Source organism: Balaenoptera borealis (genome assembly GCF_965194805.1).
Source record: "Balaenoptera borealis genome assembly, chromosome: 14".
Taxonomy (NCBI): domain Eukaryota; kingdom Metazoa; phylum Chordata; class Mammalia; order Artiodactyla; family Balaenopteridae; genus Balaenoptera; species Balaenoptera borealis.
In genome coordinates, this window is record NC_138875.1 from 58,683,058 (window position 1) to 58,709,914 (window position 26,857).

Here is a 26,857-nt window from a genome sequence, read left to right on the forward strand (position 1 = left end):
CTCCTTGGATATTAGCCATCACCTTTTAATAATCATGTTTATCTAAAAATTAAGAAAACACAGTCTCCAAAAGAATGATATTTTTAAGCTTAATTCATCTATAAGAAAGAAACTATAGAGAGTGACAGACTTCCTAGGCTTAGGGATGTTATCTCTTGGGAAAAAAATAACGCATTTTAATTCACATTACAGAGTTTTCCATGCGTTCAGATCAGCTAGGACAAATTCTTCAAGAATTTGAGTAACTCTAGGAAATCAGAGCAAGTTAATTAATGGAATTATATATTTTTCCTATGCCTAGCAAATAACGGAAGGATCCCTAATCTTGATTCTTGAGGCATCTTTAGGAAAGGGGTGATTCCAACCCAGTTCCTTCTGCTAGCAACAGTTTTGCAGTTAGGTGCCTTGCATTTGGAATACAGATCCTTGACTCAAGATATTTACATTTTAATAAACACTGAAATCCACATATGGGTAAGTTACTTGCAACTGGAATAAGTGTTCTCCAGACAGTGTGCAGTAGATCTTAAGACAATTGCATTGGGATGGTTGATATGTAAATAATATTGTACATGTTGTAACTAAAAAGGAAATGTGAAATCACCTAGTCCAATTGTCATGCTTTGCAGATGAAAAAAATGAGACCCTGAGATGATGGGAACTTACCCTGTGTCCAACCACCTAAAATTATAAGGAATATTCTTAAATTAAATTAAGGGTAAGACCACATGAAACTTTTTATTTTGAAAGAATAAACGGAGAAAAGATGCTCTCCATTGCAGGGACTTTTGTGTGTTGGGATCAACTGTATCTGAAATGTCTCCCTCAACACCCACTTAAAACAGTGCCACTCAAGGCGGTAGATGGCAGTGGGGACATAGGAAGCTCCCAGGAGGTGTAACACAGTCACCGCGTGGAAGATCTCATGGAGGGCACAAAGCCTCCTGCCAGCTACACAGAGCACACACTCACGCGATTTCCCCACCTCTCAGAGGGAAGGGTGAGGAAATGCAAGTGATGAGAGGGGATGGAGACTGCAGAGGATGCAGGGGATCCTGTGTCGTGAGATAGAAATTTTGGAGAGAGGAATACAGTCAGAACACAAAGAAAACTGTAAAAAATACTCGGAGAAAAAAATGACTTTTTTAGGACTTCGGCCTAAAAATGGCGAGAGTACATAGTGTTATAGGTGAACTCAGTGAAAAGAAAACCATACCTAGACATATGCAGGGAAGTTTAAATTTCATTTATATACATGCAGAGACATAAAAGTATCCCATGGGAAACCTTGATAAAGGGACAGCGGGCTACTGTGAAGGACCATCGGTTGGGCTGGACCAGACTCTGCCTGCACCACAGTTAAGAACCAGAGGATGAAGGAGGCACCATGGACAGAGCTCTGAGAGAGAAGGGTCTGGGCTACAACCTCTGTCTCCTCTCGAATGGCTCCTGGGGGAGATGCAGTCTCTGATACGCGAAGATCATAAACACAATATGCAGGCACCAGTGAAAAATTACAACAAACCTTGAAAAGAACTGTGCCAGAACAGAGAATAAAAGAGGTTAACTCAAGAAGAAAGATGGAAGCTATAGCTGGAAAGGAATGAGGTCACCACTGGAACCAGTGAAATATATAGAAATAAAGATACATGGTTGCTTTAAGTATGATCACAAAGTTGTTTGCCCACTTTTTTCCCCCAAGAGTTGATTGCTTTGCTTAAAAACTGTTAAGAAAGAAAAGAATAAAGTATATAACCTAAAATTCATTTAATACAAGTGGGTGTTTTGGATTAGGGAAAAAAGAAAAGCATTTAGCATCTCAAGTTTCACAAAAGAAAGCCAAAGATTAATGTTCTAAAGATTTTGACAGTTAAAAAAATGTAAATTGAAGAATACATTTGATTCATCTTTATATGGAGTCTATTCAACATACAAAAGAATTGGAGGGGATTGGTTCAAGATGGCAGAGTAGAAGGACGTGTGCTCACTCCCTCTTGCGAGAGCACTGGAATCACAACTAACTGCTGAGCAATCACCAACAGGAAGACACTGGAACTCACCAAAAAAGGTACCCCACATCCAAAGACAAAGGAGAAGCCACTATGAGATGGTAGGAGGGGTGCAATCACAATAAAATCAAATCTTATAACTGCTGGGTGGGTGACTCACAAACTGGAGAACAATTATACCACAGAAGTCCACCCACTGGAGTGAAGGTTCTGAGCCTCCCGTCAGGCTTCCCAACCTGGGGGTCCAGCAACAGGAGGAGGAATTCCTAGAGAATCAGACTTTGAAGGCTAGCGGGATTTGATTGCAGGACTTCAACAAGACTGGGGGAAACAGAGACTCCACTCTTAGAGGGCACACACAAAGTAGTGTGCCCATCAGGACCCAGGGGAAGGAGCAGTGACCCCATAGGAGACTGAACCAGACCTACCTGCTAGTGTTGGAGGGTCTCCTGCAGAGGTGGGGGGTGGCTGTGGTTCACCATGAGGACAAGGACACTGGCGGCAGAAGTTCTGGGAAGTATTCCTCGGCGTGAGCCCTCCCAGATTCCGCCATTAGCCCCACCAAAGAGACAGGTAGGCTTCAGTGTTGGGTCACCTCAGGCCAAACAACCAACAGGAGGGGAACCCAGCCCCACCCATCAGCAGACAAGTGGATTAAAGTTTTACTGAGCTCTGCCCACCAGAACAACAGTCAGCTCTACCCACCACCAGTCCCGGCCATCAGGAAACTTGCACAAGCCTCTTAGATAGCCTCATCCACCAGAGGGCAGACAGCAGAAGCAAGAAGAACTACAATCCTGCAGCCTGTGGAACAAAAACCACATTCACAGAAAGACAGACAAGATGAAAAGACAGAGGGCTATGTACCAGATGAAGGAGCAAGATAAAACCCCAGAAAAACAACTAAATGAAGTGGAGATAGGCAACCTTCCAGAAAAAGAATTCAGAATAATGATAGTGAAATGATACAGGGCCTCGGAAAAAGAATGGAGGCAAAGATCAAGAAGATCCAAGAAATGTTTAACAAAGACCTAGAAGAATTAAAGAACAAACACTTGGAAGAATTAAAGAAAAAACAAACAGAGATGAATAATACAATAACTGAAATGAAAAATACACTAGAAGGAATCAATAGCAGAATAACTGAGGCAGAAGAACGGATAAGTGACCTGGAAGACAGAATGGTGGAATTCACTGCCACAGAACAGAATAAAGAAAAAAGAAAGAAAGAAATGAAGACAGCTTAAGAGACCTCTGGGACAACATTAAACATAACAACATTAGCATTACAGGGGTCCCAGAAGGAGAAGAGAGAAAGAAAGGACCCGAGAAAATATTTGAAGAGATTATAGTCGAAAACTTCCCTAACATGGGAAAGGAAATAGCCACCCAAGTCCAGGAAGCACAGAGAGTCCCAGGCAGGATAAACCTAAGGAGAAACACGCTGAGACACATAGTAATCAAACTGACAAGAATTAAAGACAAAGAAAAATTATTGAAAGCAACAAGGGGAAAGCGACAAATAACATACAAGGGAACTCCCATAAGGTTAACAGCTGATTTCTCAGCAGAAACTCTACAAGCCAGAAGGGAGTGGCATGATATATTTAAAGTGATGAAAGGGAAGAAACTACAACCAAGATTACTCTACCCAGCAAGGATCTCATTCAGATTTGACGGAGAAATCAAAAGCTTTACAGACAAGCAAAAGCTAAGAGAATTCAGCACCACCAAACCAGCTCTACAACAAATGCTAAAGGAACTTCTCTAAGTGGGAAACACATGAGAAGAAAAGGACCTACAAAAACAAACCCATAACAATTAAGAACATGGTAATAGGATCATACATATTGATAATTACCTTAAACGTGAATGGATTAAATGCTCCGACCAAAAGACACAGGTTCACTGAATGGATACAAAAACAAGACCCATATATATGCTGTCTACAAGAGACCCACTTCAGACCTAGGACACATACAGACTGAAAGTGAGGGGATGGAAAAAGATATTCCATGCAAATGGAAATCAAAAGAAAGCTGGAGTAGCAATACTCATACCAGATAAAATAGACTTTAAAAGAAAGAACGTTACAAGAGACAAGGAAGGACACAACATGATGAGCAAGGGATCAATCCAAGAAGAAGATATAACAATTATAAATATATGTACACCCAACATAGGAGCACCTCAATACATGAGACAACTGCTAACAGCTATAACAGAGGAAATCGACAGTAACACAATAATAGTGGGGGACGTTAACACCTCATTTACACCAATAGACAGATCATCCAAACAGAAAATTAATAAGGAAACACAAGCTTTAAATGACAAAATAGACCAGATAGATTTAATTGATATTTATAAGACATTCCATCCAAAAACAGCAGATTACACTTTCTTCTCAGTGCTCATGCAACATTTTCCAGGATAGATCGTATCTTGGGTCACAAATCAAGCCTTGGTAAATTTAAGAAAATTGAAATCGTATCAAGTATCTTTTCCGACCACAACGCTATGAGACTAGATACCAATTACAGGAAAAATCTGCAAAAAATACAAACACACGGAGGATAAACAATACATTACTAAATAACCAAGAGATCACTGAAGAAATCAAAGAGGAAATAAAAAAAATACCTAGAGACAAATGACAATGAAAACACGATGATCCAAAACCTATGGGATGCAGCAAAAGCAGTTCTAAGAGGGAACTTTATAGAAATACAAGCCTACTTCAAGAAACAAAAAAAATCTCAAATAAACAATCTAACCTTACACCTAAAGGAACTAGAGAAATAAGAACAAACAAAACCCAAAGTTAGTAGAAGGAAAGAAATCATAAAGATCAGAGCAGAAATAAATGAAATAGAAACGAAGAAAACAATAGCAAAGATCAATAAAACTAAAAGTGGTTCTTTGAGAAGATAAACAAAATTGATAAACCCTCAGCCAGACTCATCAAGAATAAGAGTGAGAGGATGCAAATCAATAAAATTAGAAATGAAAAAGGAGAAATCACAACTGACACTGCAGAAATACAAAGGATTGTAAGATCCTGCTACAAACAAGTACATGCGAATAAAATGGACAACCACAAAGAAATGGACAAATTCTTGGAAAGGTACAATTTTCCAAGACCGAACCAGGAAGAATTAGAAAATATAAACAGACCTATCACAAGTAATGAAATTGAAACCATGGTTAAAAATCTTCCAACAAACAAAAGTCCAGGACCAGATGGCTTCACAGGCAAATTCTATCAAACATTTAGAGAAGAGCTAACACCGATCCTTCTCAAACTCTTTCAAAAAATTGTAGAGGGAGAAACACTCCCAAATTCATTCTACAAAGCCACCATCACCGTGATACCAAAACCAGAAAAAGATATCACCAAAAAAGAAAATTATAGACCAATATCACTGATGAACATAGATGCAAAAATCCTGAACAAAATACTAGCAAACAGAATCCAACAACATATTAAAAGGATCATACACCATGATCACCTGGGATTTATCCCAGGGATGCAAGGATTCTTCAGTATACACAAATCAATCAATGTGATACACCACATTAACAAATTAAGGAATAAAAACCACACAATCATCTCAATAGATGCAGAAAAAGCTTTTGACAAAATTCAACACCCATTTATGATTAAAACTCTCCAGAAAATGGGCATAAAGCAAACCAACCTCAACATAACAAAGGCCATATATGACAAACCCACAGCGAGCATCACACTCAATGGTGAAAAACTGAAAGCATTTCCAGTAGTATCAGGAACAAGACAAGGATGTCCACTCTCACCACTATTATTCAACATAGTTTTGGAAGTCCTAGCCACAACAATCAGAGAAGAAAAAGAAATAAAGGAATACAAATTGGAAAAGAAGAAGTAAAACTGTCACTATTTGCCAATGACATGATACTATACATAAAAAATCCTAAGGATGCCACCAGAAAACTACTAGAGCTAATCAATGAATTTGGTAAAGTTGCAGGATACACAGTTAATGCACAGAAATCTGTTGCATTCCTATACACTAATGATGAAAAATGTGAAAGAGAAATTAAGGAAACACTCCCATTTACCATTGAAACAAAAAGAATAAAATACCTAGGAATAAACCCACCTAGGGAGACAAAAGACCTGTATGCAGAAAACTATAAGACACTGATGAAATAAATTAAAGATGATACAAACAGATGGAGAGATATACCATGTTCTTGGATGGGAAGAATCAATATTGTGAAAATGACAATACTACCCAAAGCAATCTACAGATTCAATGCAATCCCTATCAAATTACCAATGGCATTTTTTACAGAACTAGAACAAAAAACCTTAAAATTTGCATGGAGACACAAAAGACCCCGAATAGCCAAAGCAGTCTTGAGGGAAAAAAATGGAGCTGGAGGAATCAGGCTCCCTGACTTCAGACTATACTACCAAGCTACAGTCATCAAGACAGTATGGTACTGGCACAAAAACAGAAATATAGATCAATGGAACAGCATAGAAAGCCCAGAGATAAACCCACGCACTTTCAGTCAACTATTCTATGACAAAGGAGGCAAGGATATACAATGGAGAAAAGACAGTCTCTTCAATAAGTGGTGCTGGGAAAACTGGACAGCTACATGTAAAAGAATGAAATTAGAACACTCCCTAACACCATACACAAAAACAAACTCAAAATGGATTCCAGACCTAAATGTAAGACCGGACACTATAAAACTCTTAGAGGAAAACATAGGACGAACACTCTTTGACATAAATCACAGCAAGATCTTTTTTGATTCAACTCCTAGAGTAATGGAAATAAAAACAAAAAGAAACAAATGGGACCTAATGAAACTTCAAAGCTTTTGCACAGCAAAGGAAACTATAAACAAGACGAAAAGACAACCCTCAGAATGGGAGAAAATATTTGCAAACGAATCAATGGACAAAGGATTAATCTCCAAAATATATAAACAGCTCATTCAGCTCAATATTAAAGAAACAAACAACCCAATCAAAAAATGGGCAGAAGACCTAAACAGACATTTCTCCAAAGAAGACATACAGATGGCCAAGAAGTACATGTAAAGCTGCTCAACATCACTAACTATTAGAGAAATGCAAATCAAAACTACAGCGAGGTATCACCTCACACCAGTTAGAATGGGCATCATCAGAAAATCTACAAACAACAAATGCTGGAGAGGGTGTGGAGAAAAGGGAACCCTCTTGCACTGTTGGTGGGAATGTAAATTGATACAGCCACTGTGGAGAACAGTATGGAAGTTCCTTAAAAAACTAAAAATAGAATTACCATATGACCCAGCAATCCCACTACTGGGCATATACCCAGAGAAAACCATAATTCACAAAGACACATGCACCCCAATGTTCATTGCAGCACTATTAACAATAGCCAGGACATGGAAGCAACCTAAATGCCCATTGACAGACGAATGGATAAAGAAGATGTGGTACATATATACAATGGAATATTACTCAGCCATAAAAAGGAACGAAATTGGGTCATTTGTAGAGACGTGGATGGATTTAGAGGCTGCCATACAGAGTGAAGTAAGTCAGAAAGAGAAAAACAAATATCGTATATTAACGCATATATGTGGAACCTAGAAAAATGGTACAGTAGAACCAGTCTGCAGGGTAGAAATAGAGACACAGACATAGAAAACAAACGTATGGACACCAAGTGGGGAAAGTGGCCACGGAGGGCGGTGGTGTGATGAATTGGGAGATTGGGATTGACATATATACACTAACATGTATAAAATGGCTAACTAATAAGAACCTGTTGTATAAAACAATAAAATAAAATTTAAAACTTCAAAAAAAGAAAAAGAAAAAGAATACATTTGAAAAACTTTAGAATAACCATTGGGATTATTAAATGCCTTTCTTCCAAAGTACAAGTTATCAACAAACTAAATGTTCCAGAAGAGGAAGGAAGGAAGGAAGGTGCCTTCACCTGCCCCACCATCATCATAAAAAAAAGAAAATATTTAAGGCCAAAAACAAGTTGACATGTGTACAATTTATATAATAATTGTAACAATACCTGCAAATAGGTCAAACTGTTACCATCAAGAAAAGATGAGATTTTATTTTTAAGATAGTTATATGCTTTTCACAAAAAGCACAGCTAAATAAAATGACAAAAAATACTAAAAAATAATAGAATAGGCAAAGATTTTCTAAACACTCAAAATTCTATTTGTCACTACTGATATGAGACAATGCAAAGGTCAAGGAAAAATAAGGAGGAAGAGTCATTTCTAAATACCAGAGAATCCAGGACACAGAGACACAGTGGTCATGAAATTTATGCACCAAGTACTCTCTGATTACCATATTTGAGGGATTTTTAGCAACACAAGAAATGACCTGACATTTTATTAAATAAACAAATGATAAAAAATTGTAAATCCTGTCTGATGCTACTCATGAAAAATATGTATGTATATATACGAGAGGAAAAAGCCTAAAAAAATGAAATATAGTAAGGATACAGTTTCTACAATATTGGCAATTCACATAATTTGTAATTTTGTACTTAATTAAATGCTTAAAATGTCAAATAATATGCCCCAGTTGCTATAAAACTAAGTGTTCCATATGCAATCTTCTTCCTTAGAGATTGAAAAAAACCATAGAATTCTCATATAATTATGTCCCAGTTCAGTGAAATCAGACATATACATTAACCTTCAAGAATTTTATAGTAATGGATAGAAGTGATTTAAAGACCCATGGCTGATCTTTTGCTACATTATCAATGATTTTACTAAATTGGGTAATTAATCATGTCATTTTGAGAAGTAAAAGTGTTATCTGAAGTCAGATACTCTTTTTCCTCTTACTTATTAAAGTAAAAACACATCTGCAAATGTATTTTTAAATTTTCACCCAGTTCAATTTCACTACGTGGTAACATAAAGTCAGAGCAAATGACAGGCCAAGTGACAAAGGAATCAGATAAGTGTGAACACATGTCATTAAGGAATTCTCTTGGCAGGATAAAAGTTTTAACTGAAGGCAACAATAAATTCAGGAGTTCTGTGCATATCAAATTAAGACCATGACTTTGAGGATCCTTTTGAACACAGTATTTCAATCAGCCATTATAAATTCATAAAATTTACACAGCCAAGCTAAACAAAAAGTCACCATAGAAAATCTTTTATTTTGTATGTATATTAAGAGGCGGGTGCTGTTATAACGGGGCAGAACAACCACAGAGAGTTAGAAATAAAGTCATATGCTATTAGCTGAATTATTACTTGGGGGATAACAAAGTTTTAAAAATAAGTTAGAGAGGAGGAGTCAAGATGGCGGTGTGGGAAGACCCAGAGTTAGCGTCTCCCCACAACTAGGGCGCCTGCCGGCCACTGGTGGGGGACTCTGACCCCCAAGGAGATGGGAGGAACCCCAGAATGAACCAGTAGGATGTAGGGGGACCAAGCGGGGAGGAGAAGTGGAGGCCACACAAGAGGCAAGTGGGACAGACTGTCCGGGAAGAGCGGAGGAGGAGTAGAGGGTGATTGCCTGGCCCACTTGGGCAGGGGAGACTGCTGAGTTCCCAAGCCAGTTCCCTCACCTCTAAAGCCCCATCTGGGCCACGTGGGTCCTGGGGGCATAGGAGGGAGGCCGGGAGATCAGGAGTGGCAGGGGGGAGGGACCATCTGGAAGGAGCAGGAGAGGAGCAGAGGGTGACTGCCCAGCTTACTGGGGCCCGGGGAGCCTGCTGAGCTCTCAGGCCAGTCCCCTGCCCTCCAAGCCACCTCCAGGCTGTGTAGGTCCTTGGGGGCACAGGAGGGAGGCTGGGGAGAGCAGGAGAGGCAGGTGGGAGGGGCCCTCCCAGACCCAAGACCTATCGGAGGAGCAGGAGAGGACAGGAGGGTATCTGCCCTGCCCACTCGAGCCCAGGAAGCCTGCGAGGCTCCCAGGTGAGGTCCCCTGCCCTCTGAGACCAGGGATGGGAGGCACGCCTGGGCCCCTTCTGTTCCTTGAGCCTAAGCCCCACCCCCCACAGCCCCCAGGGCCTTTTCCAGCCCTGTGGGTCCTGAGCATTGGCCCTGCCCAGTGCCCAAACCTTGCCCTTGCTTAGGCCCTGCTCTCCACAGCCAAAGCCTCCCCCACCCCGACTTTTTTGTTTTTTTCCTTTCTCTCCTCCTCTTCTTTACTATTGTGGTACTGATGTACCTTCTGGTTGTTGATTCATCTATATTTTTATTTTTACATTCTTTCTAACATATCTGTTAGTTTCCTAGTATAATTTTATTTTTTATTTTGTTACGTTTCTCCTTTTTTTTTCTTTTTTTTTTTGTCACCCCATTCGGCTTGCAGGATCTTGATTCGCAAGCCCGGGGTTGGGGGGAAGTTCCTGCGGTGGGAGCTCCGAGTCCGAACCACTGGACTAACAGAGAACCTCAGACCCCAGGGAATATTCATCAGAGTGAGGTCTCACAGAGTTCCTCATCTCAGCACCAAGACCCAGCTCTACCCAATAGCCTACTAACTCCAGTGTTGGAAGCCTCAGGCCAAACAACCAGTAAAACAGGAACACAATGCCACTCATAAAAAAAAAAAAAAAAAGAGACAGCAAAATAATATGTCACAGATGAAGGAGCTAGGTAAAAACCAAAAGACCAAATAAATGAAGAGGAAATAGGCAATCTACCTGAAAAAGAATTCAGAGTAATGATAGTAAAGATGATCCAGAATCTCGGAAGTAGAATGGAGGCACGGATTGAGGAAATACAAGAAATGTTTAACAAAGATCTAGAAAAACTAAAGAATAAACAAACAGAGATGAACAACACAATAACTGAAATGAAAAATATACTAGAAGGAATCAATAACAGAATAATGGAGGGAGAAGAACGAATAAGTGAGTTGGAAGACAAAATGGTGGAAATAACTGCCGAGGAGCAGAATAAAGAAAAAAGAATGAAAAAAATTGAAGACAATCTCAGAGACCTCTGGGACAACACTAAACACACCAACATTCAAATTATAGGGGTCCCAGAAGAAGAAGAGAAAAAGAAAGGGTCTGAGAAAATATTTGAAGAGATTACAGTGGAAAACTTCCCTAACATGGGAAAGGAAATAGTCACCCAAGTCCAGGAAGCACAGAGAGTCCCATAAAGGATAAAACCTATGAAAAACACACCAAGACACATATTAATCAAACTAACAAAAATTAAATTCAAAGAAAAAATATTAAAAGCATCTAGGGAAAAACAAAAAATAACATACAAAGGAATCCCCATAAGGCTATCAGCTGATTTTTCAGTGGAAACTCTGCAGGCCAGAAGGGAGTGGCAGGATATACTTAAAGTGATGAAAGAGAAAAACCTACAACCACGATTACTCTATCCAGCAAGGATCTCATTCAGATTCAATGGAGAAGTCAAAAGCTTTTCAGACAAAATGAGGCTAAGAGAATTCAGCACCACGAAACCAGCTTTACAACAAATGTGAAAGAAACTTCTCTAAGCGGGAAACACAAGAGAAGAAAAAGACCCACAAAAACAAACCCAAAACAATTAAGAAAATGGTAATAGGAACATATATATTGATAATATTCTTGAATGTAAATGGATTAAATGCCCCAACCAAAACACACAGACTGGCTGAATGGATACAAAAACAAGACCCATATATATGCTGTCTACAAGAGACCCACTTCAGACCTAGGGACACATACAGACTGAAAGTGAAGGGATGGAAAAAGATATTCCATGCAAATGGAAATCAAAAGAAAGCTGGAGTAGCAATACTCGTACCAGAAACAATAGACTTTTAAATAAAGACTGTTACAAGAGGAAAGGAGGGACACTACATAACGATCAAAGGATAAATCCAAGAAGAAGATATAACAATTATAAATGTTTATGCACCCAACATGGAAGCACCCCAATACATAAGGCAAATGCTAACAACCATGAAAGGAGAAATCAACAGTAACACAATGATAGTAGGGGACTTTAACACCCCACTTACACCAATGGACAGATCATCCAAACAGAAAATAAATAAGGAAACACAAGTTTTAAATGACACAATAGACCAGATAGTTCTAATTGATATTTATAGAACATTCCACCCAAAAGTGGCAGAATGCACTTTCTTCTCAAGTGGACATGGAATATTCTACAGGATAGATCACATCTTGGGTCACAAATCAAGCCTCGGAAAGTTTAAGAAAATTGAAATAGTATCAAGCATCTTTTCTGACCACAACGCTATGAGATTGGAAACCAATTACAGGAAAAAAAAACTGTAAAAAACACAAATACATGGAGGCTAAACAGTGTGCCACTAAATAACCAAGAGAGCACTGAAGAAATCAAAGAAATTTAAAAATACATAGAAACAAATGATAGCAAGAACAGGATGACCCAAAACCTATGGGATGCAGCAAAAGCACTTCTAAGAGGGAAGTTTATAACATTCAATTTCACCTCAAGAAACAAGAAAAATCTCAAATAAACAATTTAACACTACACTTAAAACAACTAGAGAAAGAAGATCAAAGAAAACCCAAAGTCAATAGAAGGAAAGAAATCATAAAGATCAGAGCAGAAATAAATGAAAAAGAAATGAAGAATAACAAAGATCAATAAAACTAAAAGCTGGTTCTTTGAGAAGATAAACAAAATTGATAAACCCTTAGCCAGACTCATCAAGAAAAAGAGGAAGAGGATGCAAATCAATAAAATTAGAAATGAAAAAGGAGAAATCACAACTGACACTGCAGAAATACAAAGGATTGTAAGATCCTGCTACAAACAAGTACATGCGAATAAAATGGACAACCACAAAGAAATGGACAAATTCTTGGAAAGGTACAATTTTCCAAGACCGAACCAGGAAGAATTAGAAAATATAAACAGACCTATCACAAGTAATGAAATTGAAACCATGGTTAAAAATCTTCCAACAAACAAAAGTCCAGGACCAGATGGCTTCACAGGCAAATTCTATCAAACATTTAGAGAAGAGCTAACACCGATCCTTCTCAAACTCTTTCAAAAAATTGTAGAGGGAGAAACACTCCCAAATTCATTCTACAAAGCCACCATCACCGTGATACCAAAACCAGAAAAAGATATCACCAAAAAAGAAAATTATAGACCAATATCACTGATGAACATAGATGCAAAAATCCTGAACAAAATACTAGCAAACAGAATCCAACAACATATTAAAAGGATCATACACCATGATCACCTGGGATTTATCCCAGGGATGCAAGGATTCTTCAGTATACACAAATCAATCAATGTGATACACCACATTAACAAATTAAGGAATATAAACTACATGATCATCTCAATAGATGCAGAAAAAGCTTCTGACAAAATTCAACACCCATTTATGATAAAAACTCTCCAGAAAATGGGCATAAAGCAAACCAACCTCAACATAACAAAGGCCATATATGACAAACCCACAGCGAGCATCACACTCAATGGTGAAAAACTGAAAGCATTTCCAGTAGTATCAGGAACAAAACAAGGATGTCCACTCTCACCACTATTATTCAACATAGTTTTGGAAGTCCTAGCCACAACAATCAGAGAAGAAAAAGAAATAAAGGAATACAAATTGGAAAAGAAGAAGTAAAACTGTCACTATTTGCCAATGACATGATACTATACATAGAATATCCTAAGGATGCCACCAGAAAACTACTAGAGCTAATCAATGAATCTGGTAAGGTTGCATGATACAAAATTAATGCACTGAAATCTCTGGCATTCCTGTACACCAACAACAAAAAATCAGAAAGAGAAATTAAGGAAACAGTCCTATTTACCACTGCAACAAAAAGAATAAAATACCTAGGTATAAACCTGCCTAAGGAGGTGAAAGACTTGTATTCAGAAAACTATAAAACACTGATGAAAGAAATCAAAGATGACAAACAGATGGAGAAATATACCATGTTCTTGGATTGGAAGAATCAATATTGTGAAAATGACTATACTATCCAAAGCAATCTACAGATTCAACGCAATCCCTATCAAACTACCAATGGCATTCATCACTGGATTAGAACAAAAAATCTTACAATTCATATGGAAACACAAAAGGCCCCAAATAGCCAAAGCAATCTTGAGAAAGAAAAATGGAGTTGGAGGAATCAGGCTCCCTGACTTCAGACTATACCACAAAGCTACAGTAATCAAGACAGTATGGTACTGGCACAAAAACAGAAATATAGATCAATGGTACAGGATAGAATGTCCAGAGATAAACCCACGCACATATGGGCACCTAATTTATGACAAAGGAGGCAAGAACATACAATGGAGAAAAGACAGCCTCTTCAATAAGTGGTGCTGGGAAAACTGGACAGCTACATGTAAAAGAATGAAATTAGAACACTCCCAACACCATACACAAAATTAAACTCCAAATGGATTAAAGAGTTAAATGTAAGACCGGACACTATAAAACTTTTAGAGGAAAACATAGGAAAAACACTCTTTGACATAAACCACAGCAAGATCTTTTCTGACCCATCTCCTAGAGTAACAGAAATAAAAACAAAAATAAACAAATGGGACTTAATTAAACTAAAAGCTTTTGCACAGCAAAGAAAACCATAAACAAGACAAAAAGACAACCCTCAGAATGGGAGAAAATATTTGCAAATGAAACAACAGACAAAGGATTAATCACCAAAATATACCAACAGCTCATGGAGCTCAATATCAAAAAAACAAACAACCCAGTTAAAAAATAGGCAGAAGACCTAAATAGACATTTCACCAAGGAAGACACACAGATGGCCCAGAGGCACATGAAAAGGTGCTCAACATCACTAATTATTAGAGAAATGCAAATGAAAACTGCAATGAGGTTATCACCTCATGTTGGTTAGAATGGCCATTATCAAAAAAGCTAGAAACAATAAATGCTAGAAAGGGTATGGTGAAAAGGGAACCCTCCTACACTGTCTGTGGGAATGTAAATTGATACAACCACTATGGAAAACAGTATGGAGTTTCCTTAAAACACTAAAAATAGAACTACCATATGACCCAGCAATCCCATTGCTGGGCATATACTCTGAGAAAACCATAATTCAAAAAGAGACATGCACCACAATGTTTCATTGCAGCACTATTTACAATAGCCAGGACATGGAACCAACCTAGATGTCCATTGACAGATGAATGGATGAAGAAGATGTGGCACATATATACAATGGAATATTACTCATCCATAAAAAGAAACAAAATTGAGTTATTTGTAGTGAGGTGGATGGACCTAGAGTCTGTCATACAGAGTGAAGTAAGTCAGAAGGAGAAAAACAAATACTGTATGCTAATGTATATATATGGAATCTAAAAAAAAAAAAAATGGTACTGATGAACCTAGTTGCAGGGCAGGAATAAAGAGGTAGACACAGAGAATGGCCTTGATGACATGGGGTGGGAGGGCGAAGCTGGGGCGAAGTGAGAGTAGCATCGACATATATACACTACCGAATGTAAAATAGTTGGCTGATGGGAAGCAGTAGCATAGCACAGGGAGATCAGCTCGCTGCTTTGCGATGACCTAGAGGGGTGGGAGAGGGAGGATGGGAGGGAGGCTCAAAAGGGAAGGGATATGGGGACATGTGTATGCATATGGCTCATTTGCTTTCCTGTGCAACAGAAACTAACATGGTATTGTGAAGCAATTATACTCCAATAAAGATCTATTAAAAAAATAAAAAATAAAGTACATGAAAAAACTCTGAAAAAAATATAAGTTAGAGAAAAAATGGCAGACTGGAAAATTGAATTTATCATTTCTCCTTGATAATCAATCCTTTCTCTTGATACTAAAAAAAGTAATAAATGAATGAAAGGGTATAAATACACAAGGACAAAGCATGAGAGAAGAAATGACAGCAGATAACAGAGGTTCATGCAGTTTCAAGGCTGGAAAATGGGCAAGCTGGGAGCCAAGAGTCTGCAGAGAGAAGATGCCACAAAAACCCACCTGGAAACATTTGGAAGCAAGTCTCTGCTGGAAGGAACTTACTAGAAGAAGGGGTCCCTGCTGGTGACTCAGGCTCCTCGGCATTGGCCAGTCCCCTGCTGACCACTGCCCCTGAATCCCACCAGCTGGCAGACCCTGAGCATGCAGGCAAGGTTTGCTGGTGCCTTGTTCTCAACAGTGAACTTGGAGGGACTTCCCTGGTGGTGCAGTGGTTGAGAATCCACCTGCCAATGCAGGGGACACGGGTTTCAGCCCTGGTCCGGGAAGATCTCACATGCCGCGGAGCAACTAAGCCTGTGCGCCACAACTACTGAGCCCGCGAGCCACAACTACTGAAGCCTGTGCACCTAGAGCTGGTGCTCTGCAACAAGAGAAGCCACTGCAATGAGAAGCCCGCGCACCACAACAAAGAGTAGCCTCCACTCGCCTCAACTAGAGAAAGCCCGTGCACAGCAATGAAGACCGAACACAGCCAAAAATAAATAAATAAATAAATAAATTTTTAAAAAAAGAGTAAACATGGAGAAAGACCACCAGGACTTGAGAAATGCCTCTCACATGACAGAAAGAAGCCGAGCAACCTAACTGGAAAACAAATCAAAACACAAGTACCTGGGGAAAAAGTCAACGCTGGATTAACTTAATCAGTCAATGTTGGTTAAATTCACCCAGCAAGTAAGAACAGGATGCAGCAAGAAACAAATCAGAGAATAAGGACATGTTCTCAGAGACTGAAAAAAAATCATAGTATGGTTAAAAAAAAAAAAAAATCAAAGGATTGTAAGACAAAGTTGAGGAGCTATTCCAAGGAAGCGAACAAAAGACAAGGCGTTTAAAGATAGGAGAGAAAATTTGAGCATCTGTGAAGGAAAACAAATGAAGCAAAGAGAAAAGATGGCAGAAAGAAGAACTCACACAGGGGCTTCTGGAAATAAGAGGTGTGAGTCTCCAGACTGAACCAGAGAGCGAGGAACGCCCATTCCAGCACAGCGGGAACACACAGAAAGTCCCGACCGTGTCCGGGCTGAGATTCTCGTAGTGGGTGGGAGGGAAGGACAATCCTTTCTGTGAAGTGAAATCTGAACAACAGCTGACTTCCCACTAACTTAAGGAAAACGCAGCAATGTCTTCAATATTCTGAAGGAAAAGTTTTCCGACTGGAATTCTATCCACAACTAAACAACTGTGGTTGAGGAGAGAGAACACGTATTTCAACACACAAAAAAATAAATGAGTAACTATCTCCCACAACCCTATGTCCCAAAGCCAGGAGAAATAAACCAGGGAAATGAAGACAGAATCCAGGGAGGATCTGACAGAGGGAGTTGGAGGGGATTCCAGCAGGCAGGTAGGTCCCAAGAAGACGGCTGTGCAGCCCACCTGCAGGAAACAGGCTCAGACTGGGAGGTGAGCAGAGGGGGCTCCAGAAGGGTCACCTGCAGGGGCTGTGTCGGCTAGGGGACCACCTGACATGCCCAGTGCAGCTGAGAAGGGCTTCGCAGGTGAGGGGTGACCAGGCAGGAGTCTGAGGCCAGTCAGGGCTGGGCTGCGAGAGAGTCCTGACGCAGTGTGATACGACCAGGTTGTGTTCACCCAAAACCCACCAGGAAGATCAACCATTTAAAAGAAAACATCACACGGAAGGTCGGACAACCGAAGGAACAAGAAACCCAAGAGCTGTGTCTCGGGGACCCCACCTCTCAGAACACCGCACTGTTCACTGCACCCCCATGGATGGTCTACTGTTGCAGTGTCGCTGCTTTGTTTCAAGATACTCTGACCCGTTTACTTGTTTTCTGTGTTCCAGTTCATTCACTTCAACTTCTAGTTTGCTCTTGCTTTCCTTTTTCTACTCATTTAAAAAGTTAGTCAACTTTTCTAGTTGAGTATTTAAGTAATGTATTTTCACTCTTTCTTGCTGTGTAGGGTTTACATTTACCTCTGAACACACACAGGGACGTCCCAAACGTTTATCTCTTTAGTGTCGTCACTAGACTCCATCTGGATTTTCTAAGATTCGGGTTTGGGTCTCCTTTGACCCTCTGATTGCTTAAGCTGTATTTGTGAATGTTTTTGCGTGTCTTCTAGGTGATTGGCTTTCCCCCCAACAACTTCTTGTTTTATTGCATTTGATCAGAGAATGGGTCTGAATTGTTTTGGTTTTCAGAATTTATAAGTTGTCTGTGGCCTAATAGTTGAGTTTTGAAAAGTGCTTTTAAGTAGGTTTATTTTTTTTTCAGTTGGATATATATCTTCTGGTCAGTCTTCGTCTTTTTAAAAAAATGTTATTCAGATTCTATACATCTGTATTTGTTTTCCCTCCTTAATCTATCATAGTCTCAAATGGATGAGTTAAAATCTCCTAATGTTATTGTGTTTCTCGGTATATTTCCTGCAGTTATGCTTTCAGTAACATGATACTGTATCATAAAGTGCGTTAAGACTTACATGTGTCTTAGTCTCATTATGGAATTTAACCTTTTCTATTGCAAAGACCTCCCAATTACAGATGAGGAAACTGAGGCTAAGCCTAGTGTGGTCGTTTGCCTCCTAGTTATAGTAAATGGCAGGTCTGCAAGTCCAACTCAGGCCAGTCTAAAACCTCAGACATTAACACAGTGACTGACACACACCACATACACCACACACACCACACATCTGTAGGAGAACAGAGGTGAAGAGAAGAAAACAACCTGAAATAATTTCCATCATAATTCTTGAGTTGGCAAAATAGTTCCAAGCAAACCAAAAATAGAGGCTGAGTTGTGCTAGAAGGTTCCATGAAGAGCACCCAAACGCCTTAGATTTATCTGACCCCTCACTCCTGAGCAGCAGATGCTCCTTTCTGTTCGTGTTCTTTACGGCGTGACACTGGCGATTCGGGTCCTGCATCCCACCCGGAGCACCGGGGCGGGGCTCCTTACACCCTGACGGTACCTGGCTCTCTGTGTAAAGAATAATCATTACTTCATAAGTAAATTACCCTTGTATGTTTTATGGCACAGAGGTAGATCAAGTCTTCCGGAGTCTATGTTCTGCTCATTTAGAAAAAACAACATACCTAATCCTGGACCCTGGTTTAAAAGTAGGTTTACATCTTGTAGTCCCAGTATTGTCATCTTTAAATATTTCTATGTAAACAAATACACCTACTTCTTTTTATTCACTATGTAAATTCATTCAAATAACATGTAAATTGTGTGATAATTTTGTGCCAAAAGTCCTATTTTCATACAGATAAGAACTGATGCAATTTCTTTCAAATAATGGTTTATGCAGCTTCTACATGAACTCTAAACAGCTTTGAATATTATTTTTAACCCCTTGACTATTTACGTGAAAACGAAAATAAACCTGTCTGAAATTCATCTAAAAAGGATACCAAGGGGTCTGCCTGATCTCTGAAAGTGGTATGTTCCTTCAAATGTCTTCAGCGACATCCTCATGTCACCGTTCTTGTCAGCTGTACAAAACAAGATGCTGACAACTTATTTTAAGAATATTGTCTACTTCCTTTCAAAACACCAAACCTTCAACATCTGAATGAGAAATTCTGACATGAAATGGTGAAAACAACATTCACTCCTTGCAGGCACTTCACTGCCTGGGAGTTTCATGGAAAAGCAGTTGAAACAGCCACCTTCCTAAAAGCAGCTTCCTGAAGGCTTTTTGGGAGCACAAGTCAATTGAGTTGTTTTGTATGAAACTGCAGGGGGGCTTCTTGTTTTACTTTTTCTTCATTTTTTAAGATATAAAAATATTTGCTTAAGAATCTTCTGGACTAGAGACTGTAAAAAGCATTTTATAGAATGCTGACTCTTTGGTAAAGGTACACATCTGAGACAAGTTAAATAAAAACTTTCATTTTAGAATGTTTAATTTAAATTCTTCAGGAAGCTCAAGCTAGACATGATTATAATAGTACATCTAGGATTCTGGGAGAATGCAGCAACATTTTAAAATTCTCATCTCTTGCTTCGACATATAAGAAGCAAAATGTATAATGATAACCTCGGGCGTGTTACAGCAAATTTCTAGCACGTGTAAGGGTGTGCGTGCGTGCGTGTGTGTGTGTGTGTGACATGCTCAACAGATACCACCAAGACATGCACTGAAGAATAATATTCTTCATCTTTTACAGCTATGTAAGATTTAGACTACAATAACATGAAAGAAATAACATGAAAACAGAACCCCCAGATTATGAATGATATAAAAATTTTTTTACCCAGTTAATTACAAGAGGACTTAAATAAATTCTTAAGTTATACACATAGTCACATAAGTAAACTGACTAACCTGGGAAATGACATTCAGAATGTCATGACCTAGAGTGAATTAAAAACAGATTTGGGCTTCCCTGGTGGTGCAGTGGTTGGGAATCCGTCTGCCAATGCAGAGGACACAGGTTCAAGTCCTGGTCTGGGAAGATCCCACATGCTGCAGAGTAACTGGGCCCATGAGCCACAACTACTGAGCCCGTGTACCACAACTACTGAAGCCCGCGTGCCTGGAGCCTGTGCTCCGCAACAAGAGAAGACACCTCAATGAGAAGCCCACACACTGCAAGGAAGAGTGGTCCCCGCTCGCCGCAACTAGAGAGGGCCCGCATGCAGCAACGAAGACCCAACACAGCCAAAAATAAATAAAATAAATAAATTTATAAAAAAACAAAACAAAACAGATTTGGTTGTTAAAAAAAAATCAGTGTATTAACTGAAAATGGAATCAGTCAGTCAATGAGTAACGAGCACCTCAAAGGTAAAATTGGCAAAGACAGACCATCACTGAAAGTGATTAAAGCAGGAGACAGAAACGCCCGGTGCCTGCAGGAGCCGACCTGCCATCACCTGCGACCCCACCCTCCTACACTGCCTTGCGGTCACCACTCCTCCAACAAGAAGTTCCTCCCCCTTCCTTGAGCACAACATAGTGTTCAACGTAAGAAAAGCTTTTCACAGGTAAGTCAGAATTTATTTACCTGATGGTCTAAACGCTTTATAAATTCTATATAAAAATGCAAGTCCAAGGAAAACTCAGTTCTCTAATTTTTGCCTTTTTCCATTTTAGAGACAAGCCAAGTACAGGTGCTCATCGCTTTTTATTTTTCTTTTCTGAGACAATGGAATCACTAAGGTTTTGAAGATGTTCCTTTTTCTTACAGGAGCCCTGCTCCAGCATAACAAGGTCTAAGCCAGCAGAAGAGCCGCGGCCCAGTCTCCCAGTCATAGCGCCGTCACCAGGGGCTGCCCCGTGGATGTGAGGTCTGGATACAAAACATGTCCTGCCTCATAGTTCCCTAAGAACGTTCCATCCTTCAACATAAAACCACAAATAACAGATTCTGGCCAGGACATGGGGGAAAGGGAACCGTCACGCACTGCTGGTGGGAATGTAAACTGGTGCAGCCACTGTGGAGAACAGTATGGAGGTTCCTCAAAAACTAAAAATGGAGCTACCATATGACCCAGCAATTCCACTCCTGGGTATATATGCCCCCAAAATGAAAACACTAATTCAAAAAGATATGTGCATCTCACACCGGTCAGAATGGCCATCATCAAAAAATCTACAAACAATAAATGCTGGAGAGGGTGTGGAGAAAAGGGAACCCTCTTGCACTGTCGGTGGGAATGTAAACTGATGCAGCCACTATGGAGAACAGTATGGAGGTTCCTTAAAAAACTAAAAATAGAACTACCATACGACCCAGTGATCCCACTACTGGGCATATACCCTGAGAAAACCATAATTCAAAAAGAGTCATGTACCACAATGTTCATTGCAGCACTATTTACAATAGCCAGGACATGGAAGCAACCTAAGTGTCCACTGACAGATGAATGGATAAAGAAGATGTGGCACATATATATAATGGAATATTACTCAGCCATAAAAAGAAATGAAATTGAGTTATTTGTAGTGAGGTGGATGGGCCTAGAGTCTGTCATACAGAGTGAAGTAAGCCAGAAAGAGAAAAACGAATACCGTATGCTAACACATATATATGGAATCTAAAAAAAAAATGGTCATGAAGAACCTAGGCGCAAGACAGGAATAAAGACACACAGACCTACTAGAGAATGGACTTGAGGACACGGGAAGGGGGAAGGGTAAGCTGGGACAAAGTGAGAGAGTGGCATGGACATATATACACTACCAAACATAAAATAGATAGCTAGTGGGAAGCAGCCACATAGCACAGGGAGATCAGCTCGGTGCTTTGTGACCACCTAGAGGGGTGGAATAGGGAGGGTGGGAGGGAGGGAGACGCAAGAGGGAAGAGATATGGGGACATATGTATAACTGATTCACTTTGTTATAAAGCAGAAACTAACACACCATTGTAAAGCAATTATACTCCAATAAAGATGTTTAAAAAAAAAAAAGATATGTGCACCCCAATGTTCGTATCAGCACTATTCACAATAGCCAAGACGGGCTTCCCTGGTGGTGCAGTGGTTGAGAAACCGCCTGCCAATGCAGGGGACACGGGTTCGTGCCCCGGTCCGGGAAGATCCCACATGCCGCGGAGCGGCTAGGCCCGTGAGCCACACCTACTGAGCCTGCGCGTCTGGAGCCTGTGCTCCGCAACGGGAGAGGCTGCGACGGTGAGAGGCCCGTGCACTGAGATGAAGAGTGGCCACCGCTCGCCGCAACTAGAGAAAGCCCTTGCACAGAAACGAAGACCCAACACAGCCATGAATAGATAAATAAATAATAAATAAAATTCAAAAACACAATAGCCAAGACATGGAAACAACCTAAGTGTCCATCAACAAATGAATGGATAAAGAAGATGTGGTATATATATATATACAATGGAATATATATATAATTGTATGGAATATATATAATGAAATTTTGCCATTTGCAGCAACATGGATGGACTTGGAGGGCATTATGCTAAATGAAGTAAGTCAGAGAAAGACAAATGTTGTATGATATCACTTATATGTGGAATCTAAAAATTGAAACAAACTAGTGAATATAACAAAAAAGAAAAGAGACTCATAGATATAGAGAACAACCTAGTGGTTACCACTGGGCAGAAGGAAGTGGGGAGGGGAAAGATAGGGTTAGGGGATTAAGATGTACAAACTACGTATAAAATAAATAAGCTACAAGGATAAACTGTACAACACAGGGAATATAGCTAGTATTTACAATAACTATAAATAGAATATAATCTTTAAAATTGTGAATCACTATGTTGTACACCTGCAACATATAATATCGCACATCAACTATATATTAATAAAAAAAGTAAAAATATTTTTTTAAAGTCCCATTCTTCTATCACGTGTTCAGTTATCTCATTTTTTTCTAAGCTTCATAGAATGCCTTTTTTAAAAAACACTTCTTTATTTTTACATTTTTCTGGTTTCTTCCAAAGTTCTGATGCCAACCCGGTAAAGGCTACTTGCTGGAGAGAATCATGTCAGGTATTCTCACATTATTCATAATTAGATACTATAACTAAGAATAGCAATCAGACCCACTTGGGCCATACTGGATGAGAAAGTTCAGGGAAGCTGCTGAAACACAGCGGAGTGTGCCCACTGGGATCTGGTCCATGTTTTCAGAATCCAAGTAGGGGAAAGTGAATAACCTACACATAAGAATTGTGGTCGGGGAGGAGGGGGGCAAGTCAGCTGGGGTGAGTGAGCTCCTCGGCGGTCCCAGGAGCTGCCTGGGTGATGTCTGTGACCCCAGCCCTGGTGCCACAGGCGGGCAACTGCAGAGGACAGTGAGGAACAGACCGACCACCACGTACTGGCCAGCTCACTCTGAGGATAATGATTCAAGCTTTGAAGGAGGCACTAGGATGTCCAGCTATCCATCCAGAAATACCTGGCACTCAAAAATCCACCGTGAGGAGGCAGAACCTGGTACGCTCTCTCAGGGCTGTCCAGAGGAACTTTCTGGGCCGTCCAATACGGCAGCCACGAGCCACAGGCGGCTCCTGAGCAATTGAGATGTGGCTACTGTGACTGAGAAACTGAAATTTTCATTATTTTTAATTGTAGTTAATTTCAATGTAAACAGACCCATATGACTACAACTACCATGTTGGACTTTGCAGCTCTAGGTTTTTAAAAACTAATACAAACACACAAGAAGAGCCTGAAGAAGATTATTCACAGCCACACACCCCTAGTAATGTCTGGAAAGTGGTTCTATCGACAGGGTCCTCACCTCACACAGACCCCGACCCGATGATGGGATGGCTCTTCCCCCACCCTCTCCCCCATGTCCTTTTCTCTCTTCCTCCCTTCCCTCGTACAGAACTCCAGCTTCACCACCAGGGCCTCTCTTATAATCCGCGAGTCCTTCACTTGTCCAAATAACCAAGGTGTCTACATGTCTTCAATTTCTTTCTTTTTTATGGTTGCTATATTATAATCTTTTAAGTGTTAGTGTTTTTTTTAAATTTTCAACTTTTTATTGATGTATAATATATTCATAAAGAAAAGTACAAGTATTATTAGTGTACTTAAGCTCAATGAATTTTCACAAGTTGAATACATCCCTGGTTATCAGCACCAGATCAAGAAACAATACTATCAACACCTTGGAAGCCCCATTTTTGAGTGGAGAACTCAAGAAATGCTGCACCGCCAAGGTTCTTAATGATACAAGTGTTGTGTGGAAAAACATGGGCATCCAGAATGCCAAGTCAAACGGAGATTCACGAGGGTCTGATTTTGAATGCAAAGAAGCTTATGTAATACATTAACCAATTTGTGTCACTTTTTCAAACATGTGCAAGAGTAGGTATTTGATTTTTAAATATCTGTGACAAAAGACTTGGAACTCTTTCAATTAAGTGTTAGTATTATATTTACACATATAACATATTTACGTACATCAGCATTATTTCTTATAGTAACACTTGCTTTGATTCATTTAGAGCTGTTTGAAGCACTGGTTTCCAGAACTGCAAGCACCCAACACAGCGACAACTTCTCTGTGGATCTCTTTTATCCAAACAAACATTTGCTTGTTTCACATATATGATTTATCCTTTTCTCTTCATAGTTATCTACGTGTTTGTTTTATCTGTTTGTGTATTTGGACAAATCTGATGTCAGTTCTGTTCAGCTTTAATTTACATATTCTGTAACTAGATCACCAATATGAATAATTTATCTATACGTTACTTTACCACTTGATGGTGACAGAAAAAGCAGCGAGGACTTCAACACTTATTTGTACTTATTTTTCATTATGAGCGCTATTCTCTCCATACTATTATCACATATTTAAAACACATGCATATTCTGAAACATAACTTCACACTATTTTTTATCATATAACAGAATTACCTCATCCCCAAATAAATAAAAAACAGAGAAAAAGAAACAGAGGCACGGTGAGAGCCAGGGCTGAAGCGGCAGGAGGTTCTGGAATTTCTTGAGAAGGCGGCGAGATGGGCAGCTATGTGGGGAGGATTCAGGAGCGGGAGGGACGAAGGGTGGGGCATGTGTGCACCTGCTGAGACAAGTGTCAGAGGGCAGAGGCCCTGGGAAGCTTGGTGGTCTGGGCCGGGCCTCAGGAGACCAATAGGCCCGGAGGAAGGCGGGCTGGGCAGACACGGGAAATGTTGAAGAGGGGCCTCGGGACAGGGATGGGGGAGTATGATGGGGAGGTGTCTGGCTCCCAGAGGGTCACTACGATGCTTCCTACAGCTGCTAATCTGCATCATGTTTCAGTTTATCCCTGAAATAATTTAAATAAGAAAAAATTTTACCTGTGATGTCCTGAATACCGCGGACCACGGATATGGCCTATCCCTCGGCACCCTGGAGTGGGACAAACAGCTTGACCTGGAAGGATTTTCACATCATTTGCCCCTTCAGGAAGTAAAAGAACATACCTTGAAAACACCCTCAGCAAAGAAGAACTGGAAAGGCTAAAATATGCAAATGATATTCATCAAGACTTTACAAATTAAAAACAAACCGTCACCGGAAACACTTATTGGGTACTTGTGATGTTTTATAAAATGATTTAGCAGAAAATATCAGTGCTGTAATAGATAATAAGAACAGCAACTAACATCAGAGGCTGAGCAAAATGAATATGCATTGAAGAAATTAAAAAAAAAAAAAAAAACCAGAAGAACATGACATGTCTTTCACAGAGTAACATTGGCAAAGGCAACACAGCCATGAGCTGAGCAGGTGAGTGGGTGAGGTCTGGTCTTTGGTTCCCATGAAACTCCCACTCAACCACAGCAAGCCTCCCCCAAAGGGTGGACAGAAACTGAACCAGCAAATGGGGCGCAGAGAAGTGACATGGCCCTCCCTGTGCCACTCAAGTGTGTCCCAGCGGCTGAAGAGCCAACTGCCTGACCATTCTGTACTGGGCTGTGCTGTGCTATATACACTATAGGATACTATTCTATACAGACCATATCATACTGTACTGTACCATCCTGTATATATATAGCATACTCTACTATACTGCACTATACTATATCATATTACACTATCCTAAACTATATACACTATACTTTATATGCTATACCGTACAATACTATATATACTATATTATACTATATATACTATACTATTCTATACCTTACTATCAATATATATACAATATTACAGTATACTACATATACTATACTAAACAATACATAACCAATCCAGGCCAGAGATGAATTCTGTCAAGCGCAAGAGGCAATGTAAAGATTATCAGGATTGAAACCCCCTTGCTCTGTTCTGTGATTTTTCTCAGTCTCGTTTGCCCCTTCCCTCTCCTCCCCTCCCCCCCTACACACACACACACACACACACACACACACACA

The 26,857-nt window shown here is 39.9% G+C and overlaps 1 protein-coding gene across 3 annotated transcripts in view; it reads right to left on the reverse strand.

Annotated features, from left to right (window-relative positions):
* Positions 1–26,857, reverse strand: part of L3MBTL4 (L3MBTL histone methyl-lysine binding protein 4) — a 311,741-nt gene that overhangs the window by 123,486 nt on the left and 161,398 nt on the right. For all 3 annotated transcript variants that reach the window (XM_082353571.1, XM_082353570.1, XM_082353572.1), the window contains one exon: positions 25,796–25,898. In XM_082353571.1, the coding sequence (XP_082209697.1) occupies positions 25,796–25,898 (103 nt within the window). The remainder of the gene's footprint in view (positions 1–25,795; positions 25,899–26,857) is intronic.